General features: G+C 47.1%; 1 protein-coding gene across 1 annotated transcript in view; it reads left to right on the forward strand.

Moving 5' to 3' along the window:
- Nucleotides 1-25,484, forward strand: part of YPEL2 (yippee like 2) — an 81,591-nt gene that overhangs the window by 23,945 nt on the left and 32,162 nt on the right. Inside the window, exon 2 of the mRNA XM_060258907.1 lies at nt 17,538-17,849. Within this exon, the coding sequence (XP_060114890.1) occupies nt 17,733-17,849 (117 nt within the window). The 5' untranslated portion in view covers nt 17,538-17,732. The remainder of the gene's footprint in view (nt 1-17,537; nt 17,850-25,484) is intronic.

Consider the following 25,484-nt stretch of genomic DNA (forward strand, 5'->3'; position numbering starts at 1 on the left):
AGATTTTTTAAAAAATCTGCTTTTGCAACAATAACTCCTGCTTTGAGAACTGCTGGAAGCCGGGATGTTTCAAAAAAAAAAAGTGGCTGTTTTGTTGTTCTAAGGAAAATGAGCTTGACCCAGGGGTGCATTTAAAGAGCAGCTAGGGAAATGGTGAGTTTCCAGACCAAACCAGGGCAGTTACAAGCCCAGGGGATTGCTTTGTATCACAAGCTGCAGATGGAAAGTGGCACATTTTGAAGGAGGGCAGACAAAATACGCTGCTGTGTCTTGCTGGAGGGGGGGGGGGGACGCCTTGTGGCAGTGGCGGGGAAGGGTGAAAAGGCTTTCATGCTAAGGCCACGTACGTGTCTCGATTGCCCATGTTGCTAACCCGTGTGCAGCTGTTCTTAGTTACGGCACCATCTTACATTTTAATTTAAAAAAAAATGTTGGTAATTTTCCTAACTGCAAGGATGGCATCGATTTGGCGGAGATCTTAGACCAGAGGTGTGAAACATGCGGCCCAGGGGCCAAATCAGTCCCCCGGAGGGCACCTATCAGGCCTCCGAGTAGCTTGCTCTTGTCTGCTTCCTTCTCCCTCTCTCTCGCTTCCTTCTGTTGGTTTTTCCTTCTGCATCTAAGTTTGCTTTGCAAGGCTTGCTCAATCGCACAGGAGCTACGGAGCGAAACCTCGATTTTCTCCATTGCTTGACACTCCTCCCCATCCTTGTCCCCTGGGGAGGGAGGGAAAGAGCCAGAGCTTTCCTTGCCCAGTTCCCTGGATCCCACGGGAGAAATACAAAGAAAGCACCTTGGGGAGGGACGGTGGCTCATTGGGGAGGGATGGTGGCTCAGTGGTAGAGCATCTGTTTGGGAAGCAGAAGGTCCCAGGTTCAATCCCTGGCATCTCCAAAAAAGGGTCCAGGCAAATAGATGTGAAAAACCTCAGTTTGAGACGCTGGAGAGCCGCTGCCAGTCTGAGAAAACAATACTGACTTTGATGGACCAAAGGTCTGATTCAGTATAAGGCAGCTTCATATGTTCATATGTTCACCTTTAAGACAAACAAGTGCTAATGTTTTAAGCATGTTTTGAGGTTTTTAAAAAAACCTTTAATTGAGTTTCTGTATCTTTTAAAAAATTTGTATCTCTGCTACCTAATCTTAAACAGGTACACACGTGGCCGGCCCGACAAGGTGTCATTTATGTCAGATCCGGCCCTGAGTTCAACACCCCTGTCTTAGACTCTGTTGGAAACTTAGGTGCACTGTTGGAGAATTGGACTATCCTTGGCACTGCTGCTGGTGTTATGACCCAGTTCTCCAACATGGCACACTGGCTTCCCAAAGAGTCTGACACCAAAGTTGTTGGATGAGTTGATGGCCGTAGAATGGAGTAACTCAAAGACAGTTGGGGTCTCACTGGGAGGGATCCACAGACATCACCTTACCAACAAGGGTTCTTGCCCAAACTCTGAGCGCTCTTTGGATGCAAACCAGCCTTATGCACTGTGGGGAGGTCTCAGATATATGCATTGTTTCCTGAACTTACTCTGGGCATGCCTCAAGTGCGGAACTCTCGATGGATGTAACCAGAAAATCCTTGGAGAGACTTGGGAAAGTCTCCCAGCCCGGTTGGTGGTGGTGGTGGTGTTGCTGCTGTTAAGCTGACCACATATTTGAATGGAAGCTAACAAGTAAAATTGTGCCTTGAAGGGCTCAGACCAATGTCCCCTCTAAGCTGCAGAGCCTTGTGAGCAAAAATTCTGCTTTGTGAGCTGCTGCATAAATTAGCTTGCTCTGGGGCCATTTTTCCTGAGCTGAGACCAAAATGTGAGAGCTGGAGGCTAAAAATCTGTGAGCTAGCTCACGCTAACTCAGCTTCGAGGGAACACTGGTTCAGGCCCATGTTTTGGCGACAGTTTGCGTGAGTCAGTATGTATTGATCTGAGCCCTTTTCTGTGAGCTTTGTCCTTTTTTTTTTCTAAAGTAGATTAATAAAGGCAATCAGTGGTTAATCTGCAGCAGATCTGCAGGTTGCTGTGACTTGTCTGACCTTTCTGGACCTCCTTGTCCCATTAAGGTGTTGTTTTTTTTAAAACTCCTTTGGATAGATGATGGAATTGCTGCTAGGTCAGGAACTGCGAGCTCCTGCATTTTAAACGGCCGATCTGCAGGGAGGTGAAAGGGAGAAGTCATCCCTGGGGCTTCTAGCTGGCCAGAGTGGGAAAACCAGCCCAGCCTATTCCAAAAGGCTTCTAAGAGCAGCCCAGTGTGCAGAAATGAGCAGGCGAAGGTGTTGGGAGCGGAGCATAAATGAGATGCATGCTTGCCTGGCAAGTTCTGCTTTCAAAAGTACAGGAGCAGTGGCCGGGGTGGGTGGGAACTGCCAGTCCTAACTGTACTGCTTTAAAGGTAAAGGTAGTCCCCTGTGCAAGCACCAGTCGTTTCTGACTCTGGGGTGACGTCACATCACAACATTTTCTTGGCAGACTTTTTACGGGGTGGTTTGCCATTGCCTTCCCCAGTCATCTACGCTTTCCCCCCAGCAAGGTGGTTACTCATTTCATTAAGCTCGGAAGGATGGAAGGCTGAGTCAACCTCGAGCCGGCTACCTGAACCCAGCTTCTGCTGGGATTGAACTCAGGTTGCAAGCAGAGCTTGGACTGCAGTACTGCAGCTTACCACTCTGCGCCACAGGGCTTTGGGTGAAGTCTTATGTGGATGAATGTTTTCATTTTTAAAACCCCTGCATGTGGAAATCTAGCATGTCAAGAAGCAGAAAAGGAATGATGAGGGCTGGGTTTTGAGGTGTTCTTCCCAACCCCAAGCCCTGCTTTGCCAGTTTCTGCCTCAGTTATTGCCATGGAATTTACACATTTTAGTTGGGAAGCTCACCACCCATGGGGAGAGCAGGTGTTAAAACTGGAAAGCTCTGTCTCTAAGGCTGCCATCCTTTGCTGTTCCTGGTAAGCCTCTCTGTAGTTGTTGGACCAAGGTCTATCTGGGCCACCTTTGTGCTCTCCCAGCTATGGTCTTAGGTTTGCCAACTGCCTGTCTTGCTAGCTTTCTGCATGCGGGGCGGACATGAACAAACTAGGGTTGCCAATTCCCAGGTGGGGGCACAGGATCCCTGGTTTGGAGGCCCTCCCCCCGCTTCAGGGTCATCAAAGTGGGGGAGGGAAATGTCTGCTGGGCAACTCCATCATCCCTATGGAGATTGATTCCCATGGGGTATAATGGAGAATTGATCCATGGGTATCTGGAGCTTGGGAGGGGGGTATGTTTTTAGATAGATGCACCAAATTTTCAGCATAGCATCCAGTGTCTCTCTCTAAAATAACCTTCAAGTTTCAAAAAGATTGGACTAGGAGCTCCAATTCTATGAGCCCCCAAAGAAGGTGCCCCTATCCATTATTTCCAATGGAGGGAAGACATTTAAGGTGCTGGTTATTACCTTTAAAGCCCTGTATGGCTGAGGACCTGCCTACCTTAGGGACCGCCTCTCCCCATATGAACCCCAGAGAGCACTGAGATCTAGCTCTCAAAATCTTTTACAAATCCCTGGGCCAAGAGAGGCTAGACTGAAGACAACCAGGGAGCAAGCCTTTTCAGTAATGGCCCCTCGATGGTGGAATCAACTTCCAGAGATGGTGCGAGCCCTGCGGGACCTGAATCATTTCCGCAGGGCTTGCAAAACCTTTCTCTTTTAGCTTGCTTTCGAGACAGAACCTGGCTAAACTGACCTGTAGCCATCTAACCATCTTATGCATGATTGTGACCTATAGTACCTTATAGCACCTGTTTTATCTATTTTAATTAATTTATGTAACTGAATTGTATTTTAAAATTGTTTGCTTACATTGTATTTTATTCAAATCATGGTATTCCGTGTCTGTGAGCCGCCCTGAGCCCGCCTTTGGCGGGGGAGGGCGGGATATAAAAATTAAAAAAAAAAAAAGATGTGGAGTCCTTTTCAATGTGATGGCCAGAACTCCCTTTGGAGTTCAGTTATGCTTGTCACAACCTTGATCCTGGCTCCACCCCCAAAGTCCCCCAGATATTTCTTGAATTAGACTTGGCAACCCTAGAACAAACCCAAACATGCTATCTTCTTTCTGGCCAAGATGCATACCAAAACATCTCCCCCCCACCCACCTAGTAACTCAGTCATCCAGCCAAGATCCTTCTGCCCAAGTCGTCATGGGAAGATGTTCCCAATTCCATTGGAGGGCATAGCAGATGTGGGCATTATTTTGTACCCTTGGTCAGCATCAGCTTGCGGACTCTGTGTGTTGTGCTTCTGTAACTGCCGGTTGGAGTCCCCGGTGGGTTTTCCTGGGTGGAAGAGAAGAGGAAGGACCAAAATTCTTGCTAGATAAGCCATGCCAGCAGAAGGTTCCAGGTTCAGTCCTTGACCTTCGCTGGTGAGCTGATGCCAACCAGCATGGAGAATGCAACCAAGTTTTGGTGACCCCAGAAAGAGGTTTTCAAGGCGAGTGAGGAGCAGAGGTGGTTTGCCGTTGCCTTCCTCTGTAGAGTCTTCCTTGGGAGTCTTCCAACTGAGTACCAGCCCTGCTTCCCTTTTGAGATTTGACGAGATAAGCCTGTGCCATATCCCAGTCCTAGCTTATGTGTGTGTTAAGTTCCATCAAGTTGGTACCAACCTGGCAACTGTGGCTTCCCTTCTTGAGTCAACGCGTCCCCTGTTGGGTCTTCCTCTTTTCTTGCTCTTTTCCCTAGCGTTGTTGCCTTTCCCAGCGTCGTCTTTCCTTCTCATGATGTGATCAAAATACAATAGTCTCAGCTTGGTTGTCTTGGTTTCGAGGGTGGTTTCCAGCTCCATTTGACATAGCGCTCACTTATTTGTCTTTTTGGCAATCCATGGTATCTGGAAAACTGTTTTCCAACCCCTCATTTTGAATGAATCTGCTTTCTTCTCTCAACTTCCATCATTGTCCAGCATTCACACCCATGCACAGTAATGAAGGAAGATCCAGGCTTGTTGTTCAGTCACACAATTGAGTCTGACTCTTTGTGACCCCCTGGACCAAGTCACGCCAGGCCCTCCTGTCTTCCACCGTCTTCTGAAGTCTGCTCAAATTCATGTTAGTCACATCAGTAACGCTGTTCAGCCATCTCATCTTTTGCCGTCCCCTTTTTCTTTTGCCTTCTGTCTTTCCAGGCTTAGGGGGACCCAGAACGATGGATGCAGAGCAGCTTCAAGTGGTTCACTGCACTGGTCATCGTTGGTACATTCTCCTCCTCACCACTACCACCCCAAGCCGAAGCCCCTCTTTCCCCCACTTCCCTTGATCCCACCTTGGATGAAATATTCCCTCGGTTTGCATGGTGCACATCCAGGAATTTGCATCTGTACCAGGGGTGGCCAAATAGTGGCTCTGGGAGCCACATGTGGCTCTTTCACACACATTGTGTGGCTCTCAAAGCCCCCACAGCCCCATTGGTCAGCTTGGAGAAGGCATTTGTCTCTTTAAATCACTTCAGCAAGCCAAGCCAGCCAGTGGTTCGGAGAATACATTTAAAGTTAAAGTTGCTTTCTTGCCACCCCTCCCTTCCTCCCTTCCTTCTCTCAGACTTCTGATGTCTTGCATCTTTCAAACATCTGATGTCTTGCATCTTTCAAACATCTGATGTCTTGCATCTTTCAAACATCTGATGTCTTGCATCTTTCAAACATCTGACATTTACTCTATGTGGCTCTTATATTAGGCAAGTTTGGCCGCCTCTGATCTATGCACTGCCCTACAGATTGCGGGGGACGTTATTTTGAAAGAGGTGGCCTGACAGTTCAGCACAGCTTTGTCCCAGAAAGCATCTCTTTGGGGAGAGTCTGATTCGTATAACTTTTGAGTATTTGGGGGTTTGCTGGAGTGGTTTTTTTTTCTCTCGATGAGTCTCGGGCAGAATAATGATGGCTTCTGCTTTCCTCTGCAAGCTGCCAGGGGATGGCATGAAGCAGCAGCAGCAGCAGGTGTGCCGGCTCGCAGGGGTGCCTCTCCTCGCCCGGATTTGTTGATGTCTTTAATTACGACTTTTCAAAAACCCTGCAGAGGCACTGAATAGGAAGCGGCGCAGAGTGGCTGGCAGATGTGCCGTTCTCCCCCCTCGCCTGAATCCATCAGATAAAGGCACTTGTTTCATGCTTGTCTCCGAGGAAATGCATCTAACTGGTAGAGAGATGTACCGGATTGCAGTTACTGGCCATCGGCAACAGAAGGCCCTGGGGTGGGAGGATAATTCAGAAGCCCACGAGTCTCAGTCTTTAGCATATATTAGGGTTGCCAAATTCCAGGTGGGTTCTGGAGATTCCCCTGATTCCCTGCCCCAGGAGGTGGCGGCAACGACAGGCATAGCCAGCTTCAAGGGGGGGTTGGATAAACATATAGAGCACATGTCCATCGTGGCTATTAGCCAGAGCATATTGTTGGAATTCTCTGTCTGGAGCAAGAGATGCTCCGTATTCTTGGTGCTTGGGGGGCACAGTGGGAGAGCTTCTGGTGTCCTGATGGACCTCCTGACGGTGCCTGGGCTTTTTTGGCCACTGTGTGACACAGTGTTGGACTGGATGGGCCATTGGCCTGATCCAACATGGCTTCTCTTATGTTCTTATGTGACACACAGTGTTGGACTGGATGGGCCATTGGCCTGATCCAACATGGCTTCTCTTATGTGACTCAGAGTGTTGGACTGGATGGGCCATTGGCCTGATCCAACATGGCTTCTCTTATGTTCTTATGTTCTAATTACAACTAAACAATAGAGATCAGTTCTCCTGGAGAAAATTCAATATAAGCTTTCATGTGCATGCATTCAGAGACACACTTCAGATGCATGTGAAAGTATGTACCCAGATTTAAACTGTTGTTGGTCTTCAAGGTGCTCCCGGACTCTGACTTTGTTCTGTTGTTTCAGACCAGTGCCATGACCTCCCTGAATCTGTCTGCTTGGAACAATCCTTCTCCTAATGTGGGTTCCTAGATCTGGAGTCAGGTAGAAATGCTAGGGGGGAGGGATGGAGGAAGGGTAATTGTCACTCTTTCTAAAAGTGAAGCTTGATCCATGTAAAATAAGTAGGCATGCCTCCAATTTTAGCTTGTATGAAAAGGTTATTAGATTTTATTTGGGGGGGGGGGGGAGAACACTGCGTGCATTACCAAGGCGAGAACATCTCTGCAGTAGTTAACATCTCTGCATTTCCTGCATTCTTGTCTTGCTTGGAATCTGCTGAAACGAATCCTTTGAAAGTAGGCAGGGAACAAAGCCTGGTCTTGGGGCAGTGGGGGGGGGGGGAAGAGATATTCTTTGGAGAGGCGTTTGGCTGTCTGTCAAAGTGTGCTCAGCGAAAACATCTGTTGCCCCACAGGGAGACGTGCCAGGAGGCAGCGATTAGGTGTTATGATCCCAAAAAAAGCAAGGGCACACGGACACGGATATATAAAAGGGGCGCGTGACTCCCCTCTATTCTAGGAATCGCTCCCTTCCAGGCTTGCCGAGTCCTCTCTCATGCCAGCCTGGAAAGAAGGGGAGAAAATAGAAGCTGGCTCCGGTGCCTAGATGAGATGCATTTTGGGGGATGTTGAGCAAGCAGAGTCCGGCCCTTCCTTGGGGAGGGGAAGCAGGCAACTGAAGTGTGGGGCTCCCAAATCCTCTTATTACGGCAAGCTGGATAGCAAAAGACCCACATGGCCATTTAGTGGGCGGCAGGAGGGATGTTGGTGAGTGTTGTGTTGCCTGCTTTATGATATACCATGTGTGTAAAGTGCTGTCCAGTTGCAGTGGATTATGGTGACCCCCTCCAGGGGCTTTCAAGACAGATGATTAGGAGAGGTGGTTGGCCATTGCTTTCCTCTGCAGAGTCTTTCTTGGTGGTCTCCATTCCATGTACTGACCCTACTTAACTTCCAAGATCTTACTGCAGGAGTGTCAAATTCATTTGTTATGAGGGCCGGATGACTTCTAATGCCAGGTAGCAGAGATATAAACTTTTAAAAGCATGGTTAAAAGAGTAGCACTCTTGCAATATTTTGTTTATTTAGCAGTTTCTGATAACAGACACCTCTTGCTCTGAATTATTGCATCCAAGTCTGGAGACGATGTCTGTGCTGTAGCAATCTTGAGTAGGTTGTTCAGTTGTGTGTCTGTAAGTTGCAAACCTACTTTTGATTTATTGCCATTCATTACATAAATCTCACGGTCAATGCTTTGAGCCTAAGACCCAGGAGGGAAATATGAAATGGCTGGGCACTGTGAGCTTTTGTACATAAGTTGCTTCATGTGCTGGTCAGCCAGTGGAGACTATAGAGAATTTGCTCTGTAGCTCCTGTGCGATTGAGCAAGCCTGGCAAAGCAAGCTGTGATGCAGAAGGAAGCAACAGAGAGAGAGAGAAGCAGATGACAGTGAGTTGCTTGTGGGCCTAATAGAACCTCTCCAGGGGTCTGATCTGTCTCTTGGGCTGCATGTTTGACACCCCTGTCTTACAGGCTCAAACTCGACCATGCGGCCTTACCATAGCTTAGAAGGAATGGAGGTCTTGGAGTGATTTCGCAGTTCCCTGAGCTCCATTCTCATCTCTGTCCTCCCATGTACCTCTTTCCAAAACTTCAGGAATTTCCCAAGCCAGAGTTATTACATGATACTCTCACCAGTGACTTTATGTAGCAACAGTGTGATTGTCTCTTGCTTAACAGACTTAAATAGGTCAAGCTAGCTGTGCAGTTCACACATTTAGCTGCAAGTCATCCAGTGTTCAGTCACAGAGCAATGCGTATATGAATTGGCCATTGGAATCTCCCTACTGAAACTGTTTGCATTTAGGGACCAAAGGAAATGCAGAGGTTTTCCTTCAATGAGTGTCGGAGGCTGCAGTAATGGAATTCCAGCAGGGTTTAGAAATGCTGCACGTTTCAACCATGTTTACTGTTAAATGTGAATGTTAGGGTGCAGTGCACATTCTCTTTTATATCTGCAAGGAAAAGGGCTAGAAACTGGGTTTCATTTTAATGTGAAAGCTGGGGATCCAGAGATGATGGCAATAGATCACTAGAACATGAGCGTACACATATGCAGTAGCATTTACTGATTTGTAATTGTCTTCAAAAAGGGAGCCAGTATGGTGTAGTGGTTAAGTGCGTGGACTCTTATGAGGGAGAACCATACCTTGAAAGGACAATTTTGAGCCATGAAAGGACAACTGCTGCAAGAGTTCTCTCAGCCCCACCTACCTCACAGGGTGTCTTTGCAGGGGGGGGGGGAGATATAGGAGATTGTAAGCCGCTCTGAGTCTCAGAGAGAAGGGTGGGGTATAAATCTGCAGTCTTCTTCTCTGGAGGCAGGGCAAGGAAAATATAGTGGCTGTGGCTGCAGGAGAAAGGTCAGAAGGATTACAGTCAAGCATCCTGTCAAACAGCTGCAAATGGGTTAATGAACAGTTAAAAACTGATTATTGAAAACTTGGCTTCCTGTTCACCACCAACAAACAAGACATGAGCCAAACTGTCAAGTATTCGAGCATTCCTAGCATGGTGTAAGTCTGGAGACCGACTGTTAGAGGGCCTTGGGTGGGGAGTTCTGCGCTCCTATGACCATTTGTGATTAAATACTTATGATTACTTGCTCATTGTGCCCTTTAGAGCAGGGGTGTCAAACATCCGGCCTGGGGGCCGAATCAGGCCCCCGAGCAACTGGCTCTTGTCTGCTTCCTTCTCCTTCTCTCTTGCTTCCTTCTGCCTCTCAGCTTGCTTTGCCAGGCTTGCTCAATCGCACAGGAGCTACAGAGCAAAACCTCGATTTTCTCCATTGGTTGAGGCTCCTCCCCCTCCTAGTCCCCTGGCGAGGGAGGAAAAGAGCCAAAGCTTCCTTTGCCCGGTTCCCTGGATCCCATGGGAGAGATACAAAGAAAGCACCAACGAGTGCTAATGTTTTAAGCATGTTTTAAGTTTTTTTTAAAAAAAAATCTTTAGTTGTGTTTGTGTCTTTTAAAAAGTTTATATCTCTGCTACCAAATCTTAAATAGGTACATACATGGCCCAGCCCGGCTCGGCCCAATAAGGTCTCATTTATGTCGGATCTAGCCCTCATAACGAATGAGTTTAACACACCTGCTTTAGAGTGAGTAATGAAAAGAGCCTGTGACCGAAGCACTGGAAACATTGGCTTCTCTTGTTCGAGCATGGCTGTTGAAATTGTTGACTGAATCTCTGTTCTGCCCTATGGGAGGTGTTAGGTGGGGGGCTCCCATAGATGGAACAATTTCTTGTTACCAGCGCCCCATCCAGAGCACCCTCCCCAAGCAGACGAAGTTGGCGCTGACATCTTTTAGATGCTGGGTGGACCCAGCTTTCTGTGCTTGAGCTGAATAAGAATATAAGCATAAGAGAAGCCATTTTGGATTAGGTCAATGGCCATCATTCTGTGTACACAGTGGCCAGGTGCCATCAGGAGGTCCACCAGTGGCCAGGTCCATCAGGAGTAGAATATATTTCTTTGTACGGAGTGCATTTCTGTGTTGCTGCCAGAGCTTTGAATTCTGGCTGGAAACAGATAAATCCTTCAGCACAGGGGCGATAACCAATGTTCCCGCTAAGGCGTGGAATCTTGTGAGCAAAAATTCTGCTTTATGAGCATCTAGCATTAAAGTTGTGAGCAAGCGATTGGGCTACTGCATTAATTAGTTTGCTCTGGGGCCAGCCTTCCTGAGCTAAGACAAAACTGTGGGAGCTGTAGGCTAAGAAGCTGATCTAGATCGCACTAACTCAGATTAGAGTGTCAGAGAAGTAAGCTAATTTCATTGCCACAGGATCGAATGTCTCCCCTCTGCGTAGAGTTTGCCAGCCTGTTGTTGGCTGTTTTTGAGAGCTTTCTGTGGGTGGAGCCTTGGGAAAAGGCTTGACATCATTTCCACGTGAAAACCTGGAAGCGTTTTCACAGTCTGTAGATAGGTTGGTGGAATTCCTAGAGCATCGCAGTGGGTAGTGACATCCCTTCCAGGTTTTCACCAGGAAATGATGCCATGTCCTCCTGATTTTTTTCCCTTCCTACCATCCTATTGACTGGCAGTGGGAAGGTGAGTGGAGGAGTGGGGAATTCCCTGCTTGTGGTGGTCAGTTTGCATCCCTAGCACTGGGCTGCATTATTTGAATTCCGATTGTTGAAGACACGGGTGGCATGTTATAAAAACCCATGCATGGCTGCTGCCCGATTTAAATCATTTTTGCGTGTGACTTTTGCGCAAGTGCTGAATCAACTCTATATGAATAAAATAATAACTTTTTGTGTGTGTGGGGGGGGGAGCAGATGCAATCTTAGAACGAGGCATCCCCTCCAATGTGAGAGAGAAGCCTGAGTGCTTCTTCTTAAGTCTAAATCAGGGGTGGCCAAACTTGCTTAATTTAAGAGCCACATAGAATAAATGTCAGAAGAAGGAAGGAAGGAAAATGATGGGGGACAGGGGAGGGAGGGGAGTTGGAAAGGAAGCAACTTTAACTTTTTTTTAAAATAAATTTTAACTTTATTCAAAATACCACATAACACGAACATAACAGCAACATAAGTAACAATAACGAATACACTAGTCAACATAGCAAATATACAACAATCAGTCCTCCCAGACACCCTCTCCCATTCACACAAGAAGCATTGGGGATTAGTCAGTTCATATTTCTATTGTTCCATAACGAATCCTTTACTTTTCGCCCATACATATATAGGGTCCCATGTCTCTTTACATCTTTGCAAATTACCTATCTTGTAATCTTGTAGTCAGCATATCTAATTCTGCGGCTTCTAATAGTTTGGCTATAAATTCCTCTTTATTAGGTATTTTAGGTATCTTCCAGTATTTTGCATATAATCTTGCAATCGTTACTATATGCAATAACCATTTTGTGGTTGTCTGGGGGAGGTTTTCTCTACAAATACTTAAGAGATATAACTCTGGTGAGTGACGGATTTTTATTTTAAAAATTTTTTGAGACCATGTATTTATCTGGGCCCAAAATTTTTTCGCATGTTCACACTGCCACCAAATATGAAACAGAGATCCCTTACTTTTTTTTACACTTCCAGCATTTGTTCGAATAATTCGGATATACATTAGCTAATCTTTCTAGAGTGAGGTACCAGCGATACATCATTTTGTACAAGTTCTCCTTAAAAACCGCTGACCTGGTTAATTTTAAGTTTTGTTTCCATACTTTTTCCCAATCCGCCAAATCTATATTATAACCAAAATCTTTTAGCCATTTAACCCAGCACTCTTTCACAACCTCTTCTTGCATTTTATTTTGAAGTAACCATTGATAGACTTTCGAGATAAGTTTCTGATTTGTTTGTATTATTAAATCAAGCTCATTTAATTTTTTGGAAAAACCTTTTTCTTTATCAGTTTGGAAACGCGATTTCACTTGGCATTTTACCCACCAGTCCAATTTAACTGTATCTTCCAAATTCAAGTTGCATTGATTATCTAACAAATGTTCATAACTATACTGGTTTCCCCAGTCATACAGATTTGGATGCATGGAAGCCTCTATAGGTGACAGCCATAATGGTGTATAGGAATAATTTTTCTTAATTTCCAGCCACACTCTAAACAATGACTTCCTTACTTCATGTCTTAAAAAGAAACTACTTTTTGAAGGGTTATGGTACCAGATATAATTATGCCAGCCTTCTCCTGCTCCTTCAAGGACCAGTAACCTCTTATTCTCCAGCAAGAACCATTCTTTTAACCATACAATACAACAAGCTTTGTAATACAAACTCCGTTCTGGTAATGCTAGCCCCCCTCTTAGTTTGGAATCCTGTAACACTTTTAATTTTATCCTGGGCTTCTTGCCCTGCCAGATAAATGTCATAATCATTTTATTCAGTTGATGAAAGAAGAGTTTGGGAAGAATAATTGGGACCATTTGAAAGAAAAATAGAACTCTAGGTAGCACATTCATCTTAATCGTAGCCACCCTTCAAGCAACTTTAACTTTAAATGCATTCTTCAAGCTAGCCAATGGGGCGGTGGGACCTTCGAGAGCAAAACAATATGTGTGAAAGATCCACAAGTGGCTCCTGAGCCGCAGTTTGGCCACCTTTGGTCTAAACATTTATACGTTTTTAAATGTATGTTTGATGAATCCGGGCATCCCTGTTGAGTTGATCAAAATATTTTAAAGTCAATTTTAATATAAGTAGTTAGTTGCAATTCAGTTTGTTAAACTGCATTAAGTCTTAACTGTGGTGGCGCATGACCCACTAACACGCATCCTCGCATGTTCCTCAACAGTGCGGTCTGGGGTAGGAATGGGGTTGCCAGCTCTGGGTTGGGAAATACTTGGAGATTTTGGGAACAGAGCCTGGGGTGGGGGAAGAGTGGCCTCAGCAGGGTACGTTGCTACAGAGTCCAAGAGCAGAGTCCAAGAGCAGCCAAATCCCCCAGCGGAACTGATCTCTGTTGCCTGGAGATCAGTGGGAGAACTCCAGGTGGCACCTGGAGGTTGGCAACCCTAGATAGGAGCCAAATTCATGTGGGGGGGCAGGTGGGGGAACGAAAGTGGAAAGGCGACCAACAAAACGAACACTGGACATGGCAAACTAGGATTTGACTGCTTGTCTGCCTGCTGAATCCTGGTTTCACAAACTAACAATAATGAAAAAAAGCCATGGGTCCAAATAGAGGCCAAAGAGAGCTTGGATAGGACTGTCGAGCGTGGCTGGCTTCTAAATCTTAGCGACAGTTGAGAGGAAGGCATTGCAGCCTTCTGGCTGTGGAAGGAGTGAACGTGGCTCGGTTGTGTTGAAATGGGCATTGTTCACCGAAATGCGAGCAGTCGCGGCCTTCCACGGCAGCCTCTTTGCTGCTTTGGCTGGCCGCTGCAGAACATGTGAGTTATTTAAAGCCAGCAGCAGAGTCTCCATTCACCGTGGGAGGGAGACAGCGGGGTGTGGAGGCTCCAGGAGTGCTGGGTGCCTGATTATTTTCTTTGTCAATAGCAGTTATTAGCGTCACATTGCTTTGACCTGGATGGCTCAGACTAGGCCAGTCTCATCAGATATCGGAAACGAAGCGGCTTTCTAAGTCCTTGGTGGGAGAAGAAGAAGAAGATGATATTGGATTTATATCCTGCTCTCCACTCCAAAGAGTCTCAGAGCGGCTCACAATCTCCTTTACCTTCCTCCCCTACAACAGACACCCTGTGAGGTTGGTGGGGCTGGAGAGGGCTCTCCCAGCAGCTGCCCTTTCAAGGACAACCTCTGCCAGAGCTATGGCTGACCCAAGGCCATTCCAGCAGGTGCAAGTGGAGGAGTGGGGAATCAAACCCAGTTCTCCCAGATAAGAGTCCGCACACTTAACCACGACACCAAACTGGCTCTCCAGTTTGGGAGACCACCAAGGAAGTCCAAGGTTGCTATGCAGAGGCAAGCAGTGACAAGCCACCTCTGTTCCTGTCTTGTCTGGAAAACCCTGCGTCACTGCAACTGAATGGCACGTCCCCTGTCCCGCATTTGTATTGTGTTAACTTGTGACCTTTACAATCCCCCATGTTGTGAAAAAGTCCTGACTCTTGAAAGTCAAGCCCTTACAAGCAGGAAAGGGTATTTTTTGCCTCCTCCCTGTATCAATAATAAGAGCCCTGTGGCGCAGAGTGTTAAAGCTGCAGTACTAAGCTCTGCTCACAACCTGAGTTCGATCCCCGACGGAAGCTGGGTTCTCAGATAGCTGGCTTGAGGTTGACTCCGCCTTCCATCCTTCCAAGATCGGTAAAATGAGTCCCCTGCTTGCTGGGGGGAGGAAGTGTAGATGACTGGGGAAGGCGATGGCAAACCACTCCGTAAAAAGTCTGCCGTGAAAACGTTGTGAGAGCGACGTCACCGCAGAGTCAGAAACGACTGGTGCTTGCCCAGGGGACCTTTCCTTTCCTTTCCCATATCAATGGGCAACCATGATACAGTGTATAATACCCCAGAGTAATAAAGATGTGCCCAAGTGGTTTTTGAAGCCCTCTTGCTTGACAGGAAGTCCTCTCTCTCCCCGGTCCTGGATGTGCAGTGGCTGCACTTAGGTTATTAGTTAGGGAAATGCACTCTGTGCATGTTCAGAGGAACCATGTCTAGTATTATAAGTTCATATCTATTTTTGCTGGTGTTTAATCTCTCTCCCCCCCCCCAAAAAAAGGCAGAGGCGCTCTTGTTGGAGAGATGATACGGATTGATGCCGAACAAACCCCAGTTGATATGTTGGGGATGTTGCATAGGTCACATCCTCTGCGCTGTATGTAGCCTCTCTAAAGCAATATGGGCAGGGCTTTTTTTTGTAGCTGGAGCTCCTTTGCATATTAGGCCACACACCCCTGATGTAGCCAGTCCTCCCAAGAGCTTACAGGGCTCTTAGTACGGGGCCTCCAGTAAACTCTAGGAGGATTGGCTACATCAGGGGGTGTGACCTAATATGCAAAGGAGTTCTTGCTACAAAAAAAGCCCTGAATACGGGGATATATATGGCTTCCCCTTCAATATCGGAACCAAAGTGGCTTATATCATTCTCTCCTCCTCCATTTTATCCTCACATGCACGGGTGCCCCTCATGAACTTTTAATATCTTTTTGAGAATTTTGTTTCCACAAAGAGGTTCCAGAACTCTGTTCCACCATGTTCCCCCAGAAAAAAGCCCTGCTGTGAGGAAGGTTAGGCTAAGAGTATGTGATTGGCCCAAGGACACCCAGTAAGTTTCCATGGCATGAGTGTGGATTGGAAAACAGGGACTTCCGGGAGACTGCCGTTGCCAGAAACTGTTTTGGAGCTCCGCGGTTTTAAGGTTTTTTTTAAAATCCTACTAATGACTTTTAACTTTTACAAAGCACTTGTAGTCCCACTTGAGACTTTTTTTTAGCAGACTCTCTCTGTCAGTTTTTAAGACTGAACTGTTTTGTGTTCCTTCAGGAGTCCTTATTTTATTTTCACTATTTAAGCTGGCACCTCCTACCCTCTCCTGCATTGTCTTCAATATCTAGCTAATTAAGATGGCAACTCTTTCTTGGAGCAAATGATATTTTTTATCTCTACCTCCCCTGAGAACTGCAGCTGTGACCTGCTGGTTCAGAGAACTTGAGTATATTCCTAAGGGAATAAAGTTAGGAAAACAGGAGTGTGGATTCAGTCCTGGGTCTGCCACAGCCTAATCTGATAACTCTTAATCACTTCATCATACTGGTTCTCAAAGCCACACTGGAGAGAGTACACATTCTTTCCCTCTAGGCAGCATATGTGTGTATTTCAGCAGACACCTCATTAAGAGGTGTTCCCTCACCTGTGCGAGAGGATGTGCCTCTTTGAAAAAAAGATGCCCGTTAACTTAACTTTCCTTGTTTAAAGATCGTGCACTGAAAATAATTCAAAACTTGGGAAAAGCTTCCTGATTGTTTAGAGGTGCCATTTCTGTAACAAAAGCTTTCAAATCTAAGGCTGGCTACAGCAGTCTTCCTCCATGTCCCTCTGTCTTTGGAGGTGAGGCGGTAGTCACAAGAGGCAGGGTCTTTTTTGGTGGTCAGAAACTTTCTCCGAACTGTTGCCTCATACTAAACCCTTTTTGAGTTTTAGGCACCAAGTGAATAACATTTTTTCCCATATTTTGTGGAGGGTTTTTTCTTTGTCTTTGGTATATTTGGTATGTTATTGTTTGGAGGGAAGGCAACATGGTATATTCTCAATTTCATCAGGTCTCAGAAGCTAAGCAGGGTCATTGTACGAGAGGTCACCAAGGAAGATTCTGCCAGGAGACGTTTGGAGACGCCAGTGGTCCATGCTGGACTCAACGAGAGTGTCGTGCAAACAGCAGTGTCCCTCGAGTATGTAGCTCGAAGCACACATGTGCCTAAGGAAGCGATTCTGGGAAACGAGGTCTTACCGGTGTCCTGTCGCACAAGACCTCCACACAAGGGACTTTGGACACTTCTGGACTGTGGATCAAGCATTGGAATCTCTACAGAGCCATTAGAACTTTTTTTTTTAAAAAAAATTGTCCTCAAGGGTTTTTGTGAAATGGAGTGACTGCTCTCTATGAATTTCTTTAAGTGTTTTTGAACGTATGATTAAATGTATTCATGAATTTATATAAGTTTTTTCTACAAGTTTTTGCAGCATTGTTTGGTTTTGCAGCATTATTTGGTTGTGTGCCTGGCGCACACACGCTCTGTCTCTCTCTCTCTCTGTCTCTGTCTCTCTCTCTCTTGTTTACAGCAGTTTTAATTTTTATCCCATCCTGGCTGGAAGGAAATGGACATGGTTCTCCCTCCTTTGCCTTTATTCTTCCAGCAGTCCTGCAAGGTGGATTTGGCTAAGAGAGAATGACTGACCACAAATCATCCTGTAACAAAGCTCAAAATGTATTCGACAAGTGTCATAAAGTTTGACTTGGACGTAACCTCAGGGATACGTGAGGGACCCCCTGCTGCTTAGTTGCCTGACTGTTTTTCTGCTGGCTATCATAGACGATGTTGGGGCAATCGTTAAGACCTTTCATTCCTGTCATTTTGTCCCCCCAGGTCCGTACGCACCCGGCAGCTCCCGTGCCCGGTTCTCTGACCCTGAAGCCGTTGCCAGCGTGTGGAGCCCGCCCCACACCCGTCCCCTTCCGAATCACGGCCTTTACCTGCGTCTTCCAGTGTTTCCCTTGCGACCCATCCTGCGGGGGCACCTCGTGGGCCACCCCCGAGTTCACGCAACATTCGGTGGCTCCAATGGTGAAGATGACCCGGTCCAAGACGTTCCAGGCGTACTTGCCTTCCTGCCACCGAACTTACAGCTGCATCCATTGTAGAGCCCACCTGGCAAACCACGATGAACTCATTTCCAAGGTAGAGGGTCTGCCAGGGGTTCCCTTCCATGCAGTTTGGGGGTTAAAACCTTCAGGTGGCTTAGGTGCCTGCTGTCTGCAGCTGTCTTCGTGTGGGGGAGAGGGGAGGTTTATATAGTGTGTTCATTTAACGGGATTGCACATAGAAACTGAGCATGTCAGGAAAGAGTTTCTAGCCAAGCTTGTGTTCTTGTACGTCCACGCTCCACATGCAAGCAGTTTCTCGCCTCCCCTTAGACCTGCTGGGTTTTGTTACCTGTCCTGTGAAAAGAGGAGATCTGACCACCAGGTTGCATTTCACTCATGGCTATCCTGTTTGAAGACAAGCCTGCATGAAGAGAGGCTGTGGCTCAGTGGCAGAGCATCTGGTGGGGTTCAAGGCCCAGCTTCTCCAGCTTAAAAGGATTCAGCAATAAGCGTTGTTCCAGACCTCTAACTGAGACCCTGGAGGACTGCTGCCTTTCTGAGTGTGCAGTTCTGACTTTGATGGACTGATGGTCTGATTCCAGGGCTGGATTAAACCTTGTGGAGGCCCCGAGACAGTCAGAATCTTGGGGGCCCCCTTGCACATTATATCAGAATTGGAGCAGCTGCCCTGCCACCCACAGCCCCCACTGCAGCCTGCAGGCACCTTCTCAAAAGCCCCTTTAATAAAGCTTCAGGGGAGAGCCAGAGAGAGGCAAACTTAGCTGACCCAGCCACACCAGACAAGCCGGGCAAAGAGTGACTCAGTTGCTGGCTGCGCGTGCAGGCGGGGAGGGCTGCAAGCAGGGAGGAAACCGGGGAGAAAGCTGGCCCAGGGCCCCTAAAGGCATGGGGGCCCATAGGCCAGTGCCTACTTGGTCTAATTGTTAATTCAGCCCTGCCTGATTCAGTTTCACTTCTAGTCTGTTAGGGTTGGAGAAGAAGAGTTATACCCCACTTTTCTCTACATTAAGGAGAAGAAGATGATATTGGATTTATATCCCACCCTCCACTCCGAAGAGTCTCAGAGCGGCTCACAATCTCCTTTACCTTCCTCTCCCACAACAGACACCCTGTGAGGTGGGTGGGGCTGGAGAGGGCTCTCACAGCAGCTGCCCTTTCAAGGACAACCTCTGCCAGAGCTATGGCTGACCCAAGGCCATCCCAGCAGCTGCAAGTGGAGGAGTGGGGAATCAAACCCGGTTCTCCCAGATAAGAGTCCACACACTTAACTACTACACCAAACTGGCTCTCCTCTCAAAGTGGCTTACAATCACCTTTCCCTTCCTGACCCCACAACAAGCCCCTTGTGAGATAGGTGGGACTGAGAGAGCTCAAGAGAACTGCGACTGTTTCAAGGTCACCCAGCAGGCTTTCTCTGGAGGAGTGGGGAATCACACCCAGTTCTCCAGATTAGAGTCCAGCATTCTTAACCACTACACTGGCTCCACACTGAGCCACATTTCAGCAGTGGTTAAGAGTTTGATCTCTCAGCATCTCCCTTCTTTGCCCACCTGGCAGCCCTAGTGGTGGTACAGTGCCCTTCAGCCTATGTTGTTGCCGGTGGAGGTGTTGCATGAATGACTGCCATCTCCTCAGGGCAAAGGGAGAGAAAAGTGGGGAAATTTGCTTGCAGGTAGAAAATGAGTACATCAGGAAGAAGGCTACGCTCAAGTCCTCTCCCTGACCTGTTAGGTTTTTAAGCCCCTGTCTGCAGAAGTTCTGGTGTGGAAGGGAAATGTCAATCAGCCAGTCCCCACCTACATTTTAAAATGGTGGATTCCCTGGAACTCTGTGCCAAGTGGTTGAAGTGCATGTGCAGACTGACTCTGAAGGCTCTTCTAAGGGAACGGTAGGAGATACTGAATTGCTCCTTAGCTAGCTGCTCTCTCATTTTGAGCTTCCAGATCACCTGTCCTAAATAGTAGTTTAGCACCGGCCATATGCTTTTCAGTGTTCTTCTGTCTCTCCTTGTAAACCCCCCCACCCCCTTCATACCAGCCGGCCAGCTTCATGGAAGGGAAGAAGCCCTTCTTGAAGAGGTCTCTTTGAGGAGCCTCAAACTCTTAGCCAGTTGTGGGTTGTTGGGCAGTTGGTTTGATCTCCCCGACACCGGCTCTGTCCCTCTGGCGCAGGGACATTAATGGGATTTTGTGACCCTTCAGTTTTGAATCACAAGTTCAGATTCCTTGTATGTTTTCTTCAAACTTGGAAGGAAACAAACTGTCGTGTCTATTTTTCCTAGTCAGGTTAATAAAATTCAGTAAAATAACACTGTCTGTGGTTGCATGGATTGTGTGAAATCAAATGGCATGAAAAACAATAATTGGACATTTTGACAAAGGAAATAAGATGAAATAGATGATTTGAAAACAGTTGTATTGACCATGTGTGAAAGCAAAAACAAATGCAAAATTTAGGGTTGCTAGCCCTGGGTTGGGAACCACCTGGAGACTTTGTGGGCAGGGTGGGGTTTGGGGAGGGGAGGGGGACCTCATTGGGTATAATGCCCATAAAGCCCACCCTTCGAAGCAGCCATTTTCTCCAGGGGGACAGATCTCTATTGTCTGGAGATCAATTGTAATAGTGGGAGGTCTCCAGGCCCCACCTGGAGACTAAAAGTATACAACACTGTGAGGGTTTTTACTAAAACACATAATACGAAAACCTGTGAGCTCTCTATCTTGACATACCCACCTGGAGGCTGGCAACCCTAACAAAAGTACCTACGTGATCATCCCTGCTCCAAAGTGCCATCTTTGTTTTGTGGTTTTCCTCTTACGGGTGGGAAATACCGGATACTGCAGAATCTTTCAATCGTTACACTGTGTTGTGTTTTTCGGGAAAGGGAAATTGGACAGATCAGCAGTAGCTATTTCAAGGAGGGGAATTGATTGCTGGCACTTTTAGCCAGCCTGCACCTTCCCACCCAACCCATTCTGAGCAGCAAGTCCTTGGACGTGTTTTGCTTATTCATTGGGCTCTTTGTCCCTGGCAGGTGTGAGTGAAAGTTTGGTGTTTAGCTGCATTGTGTCTGGTGCGTAAGGAGATCTCCGTTGTGGCTTTGTTGTCTGGCCAAGAAAGTTCTTAGGAGCCAAAGCTAACCAGACTGGCGGGAGGCAAGTGGAGAGTTTTCCTTTTGCGGCTTCTCAGGGAATCACTTTGCAACAACTTTCAATGCGGCAAGGGCAATAAGCGCTGGAGCAACAGCTGCTGCCGTTTTGCCTGGGAAGTACTGAGGTGATGTTGAGGGAAGGTACTGAGGTGGTGTCAGGTCAGACGGGTCATGAATTAGGCCTGTGAATGGATGCTCTCTCGTGTGGCTGGTATTTGAGGAAGGAAATCCTAGGAAATAATGTTAGAAAGGTCCTGACAAGACACTGCCTCTCTAGGCAGCTGGTGGCTTCTTCTTGGCAGCTTACAGAAGTACTCCCCGATCAGGCTTCAGGCCTAGTTAGGAATGGCAGAGCCAGAAATAAAGTGGCAGAGCTCAGAGATTATCTTGGAATGGGCTGCAGCACTTCAAACATCTTACTTTTGAAAAAGTCAGATAGAAAATGACTATGGGCGTTTTCCCACAGAGCTTACCTTGGAGCGACGTCCCTCTTCACCGCGCAGCGTCTGTGCGGATTTCCCACCAACTGCTCCGCATAACCAGGAAGAGCCGCGGCTTTTGCGTCACAGATGTAAACTGGTTTTTAGCAGTTTACATCTGAGACGCAAAAGGTCTGGCACTTCCGGGTTATGCGGAGCAGTTGGTGGGAAATCCGCGCAGACGCTGCGCGGTGAAGAGGGACGTCGCTCCGAGGTAAGCTCTGTGGGAAAACGTCCTATATTTGTTTCTGTTGTGCTGCACTTTGTGTATGTGCTGGTGATCTGGGGCTGCCAAGTCGTCCGTGGTCACCAGCAGGGGATAGTGGGGAGATAGAGTTACCAGTTGGGGAACGCCTGGAGATTTGGGGATATAGAGTCTAGGGAGGGCAGGGACTTCAGTGGGGTATAATGCCAGAGTCCCCTCTCTAAAGCATCCATTTTCTCCAGGGGAACTGATTTTTGTAGTCTGGAGAGGAGCTGTAGGCTGGAATCCCTATCCGAAGAGGGAGATGATACTGGATTTATACCCCACCCTTCATTCTGAAAGAGCCCCATGTCACAGAGTGGTAAAGCTGCAGTGCTGCAGTCGGAGCCCTCTGCTCATGACCTGAGTTCGATCCCAGCGGAAGCTGGTTCAGGTAGCTGGCTCCAGGTTGACTCAGCCTTCCATCCTTTAGAGATCGGTAAAATTAGTACCCAGCTTGCTGGGGGGAAAGTGTAGATGACTGGGGAAGGCAATGGCAAACCACCCTATTAAAAGTCTGCCATGAAACACTGTGAAAGCAACGTCACCCCAGAGTCGAAAAAGACTGGTGCTTGCACAGGGGACTACCTTTACCTTTTACTTCATTCTGAATCTCAAGAGTGGCCCACAATCTCCTTTATCTTCCCTCACCCTCACAACAGACATCCTGTGATGTGGGTGGGTGAGGCTGAGAGAGCTCTCACAGAAGCTGCCCTTTCAAGGACAACTCCTACAAAAACTGTGGCTGACCAAGGCCATTCCAGCAGCTGCAAGTGGAGGAGTAGAGAATCAAACCTGCTTCTCCCAGATAAGAGTCCATGTACTTAACCACTACACCAAACTCTGGCTCTCAGATGAAATGTAATAGGTGGGAAGATAGTTCTTGTGAGCCCTGATCCTTTCTTGGTCTCCCCTCCCAACTTTCCAGCTTCCCCATCTAATTCTTTGCCCTTCTTTCCGTAACACCTGCTTTCCCTCCCCTACACACACATTTCAGGTGGACTTAGGGTTGCCAGCCCTTCCGTTAGGCCTAGCATTCTCCTGGAATTAACAACTGATTTCCAGACTTCAGAGGTAAGTTCCGCTGGAGAAATTGGCAGCTTTTGAGGGAGGACTCTATGGCATTATACCCTGCTGAGCTTCCTCCCTTCCTCTACCCCAGCCTTCCCATGCTCCAACCCTTGAATCTCCAGGAATTTCCCAAGCTGGAGTTAGCAACCATAGATGGGTCACATCTGTCTTGCAGTAGAGTCATTTTCCAGAAAGAGGGCTTTCCCCAGCTCTAACCTCAGTCCTTCTGAGAGCAGACTTTAGTTTCTTACCTGTCTGCCTCTTTGAAGATCTCAGGCCGACTTACCTGGTTATTGCCTCCCATCCAAGCACTGAGCAAGTTGAGACTTGTTCTGCTTAGTGCAGGGGTGTCAAACTCATTTGTTAGGAGGGCCAGATCTGACATAAATGAGACCTTGTCGGGCTGGGTCATGTGTGTCAAAAAGGGCACAGACGAACAGTTAATTTTTTTTTAAATCTTAAAATAGGGGTGTCAGACATGCGACCCAGGGGCTGGATCAGGCCCCCAGAGGGGTTCTGTCAGGCCCATGAGCAAATCAAAGGTAGATTTGCAGCTTACAGATATACACCTGAACAACACCCAAACAGCATTCTCAAGATTGCTACGTTACAGGCATTGTCTCCAGTTTTTGATGCAATAATTCAGGACAAGAGGTGTCAGTTATTGGGAGACTTAAATAAACAAAATACTGCAAGAGTGCCAATGGTATACCGAGTTCGTTACAAGGTGCTGGTTATTACCTTTAAAGCCCTATATGGCCGAGGACCTGCCTACCTGAGGGACCGTCTTTCCCCATATGAGCCCCAGAGAGCGCTGAGGTCAGCTGGGAAAAACCAGCTGAATATCCCTGGGCCAAGGGAGACCAGATTGAAGGCCACCCGAGACCGGGCCTTCTCTATTGCTGCTCCACTGCTGTGGAATCAACTCCCGGAGGAGGTGCGGGCCCTACGATGCTTAGATCAATTCCGTAGGGCCTGTAAGACCCACCTCTTCAAAGTAGCCTTCAACCAATGACAAACCGGGAAGTGCCATTGAAAATGCTTTTAATTGCTGAATTCTGCTGAAGACCTAACGCTTAGTACCATGTTGATATTGCTATTGTTAATTTTAATAATTGTAAATTGTTTTAACTGTGATTTTATAAGTAAACTGATGTGTAATGCATTTTATGTTGTAAGCCGCCCTGAGCCTGCCCCAGCGGGGAGGGCGGGATAGAAATAAAAAGTTGTTGTTATTATTATTATAATGTTTTCAGCATGTTTTAAGTTTTTAAGAAATCTTTAATTGTGTTTGTGTTCTTTATAAAGTTTATATCTCCACTACCAGGCATTAAATTTCATGACACACATGGCCCGACCTGACAAGGTCTCATTTATGTGAGATCTGGCCCTCATAACGAATGAATTTGACACACCCCCGACTTTAAAACATCCTTAATAGTTTAGCAGTCTTGCAATATTTTGTTTATTTAACAGTCTCTGATTAACACCTCTTTCTCTGAATTATTGCATCAAAATCTGGAGACAATGTCTGTGCTGTTGCAGTCTTGAATATGATGTTGAGGTGTTGTTCAGGTGTGTGTAAGTTGCAAATCTACTTTTGATTTATTGACATTCATTATAGAAATCTCATGATCAATGCTTTGAGTTTAAGACACAGGAAAATATGAAATGTCTGGGCATTGCAGGCTTTTGTACGTAAGTTGCTTCATGTGCTGGTCAGCCAATGGAGAAAACAGAGGCTTTGCTCTGTAGCTCCTGTGCGATTGAGCAAGCCTGGCAAAGCAAGCTGCGACGCAGAAGGAAGCAAGAGAGAGAGAAGGAAACAGATGATAGTGAGTTGCTCATGGGCCTGATAGGAGCCCTCTGGGGGCCTGATCTGGCCCTCGGCTACACGTTTGTCACCTCTGGCTTACTGGTAATCCTAGATAGCACCTTTGTGCCACCAAGGCATTGGTTAATATGGAATGAGTCAGTGTCAAGTAGACCAGGGATCCCTAACCTTTTTGAGCCTGCAAGCAGCTTTGGAATTCTGACAAAGGGCAAAAGGCACAATCGCAGAATAGCTGCCGCAGAAAGTGGAGTCAACCACAGAACATCAGAGGTTGAAGTTATTCACGGCAGCTCATCCCTTGCCACAGATTTCATTAGCCTAAGACAAGGGTGGCCAAACTATGGCTCAGGAGCCGCATGTGGCTCTTTCGCACATATTATGTGGCTCTTGAAGCCCCCGTCACCCTGTCAGATGGTTTGGAGGAGGCATTTCTCTCTTTAAATTACTTCTCCCAGCCAAGCCAGCTGGCAACTTGGAGAGTGCTTTTAAAATTAAAGTTGCTTTCCTTCTACCTCTCTTCCCCATCCTTTTTCCTTCCTTCTGTCCATCCTGTGGCTCTCAGACATCTGATGTTTATTCTTTGTGGCTCTTACATTAAGCAAGTTTGGCCACCTCTGGTCTAAGATGTTAACTGGAGTTTTGCTCTTTTTTACTACAACTCTTTAACAGTCACTCTTTAGCGCTTCAGAAGCCCTGTTTAGCTGGATGCCTCTTAATCAGCATGGCCAATCAGTAGCCCTGCTGGGAAAAATCTCCACCCTGCCCTGCTCACTTTCTAACAGCAACAGCACCACATCCGGGACTCGGCAGTAGACACTGGGGTGAAGGCAAAGGGTTGGGGTGGGTGAAATTGCCCTCCGGAAAGAGGGGGTTAACCTCTTTGCTCCAAGCCCTGTTTTCTGGTTTGGTTGAGCTGGTGCATTTGCTTC

The sequence above is a fragment of the Heteronotia binoei genome, chromosome 18 (assembly GCF_032191835.1).
Source record: "Heteronotia binoei isolate CCM8104 ecotype False Entrance Well chromosome 18, APGP_CSIRO_Hbin_v1, whole genome shotgun sequence".
In the NCBI taxonomy this organism is placed as follows: domain Eukaryota; kingdom Metazoa; phylum Chordata; class Lepidosauria; order Squamata; family Gekkonidae; genus Heteronotia; species Heteronotia binoei.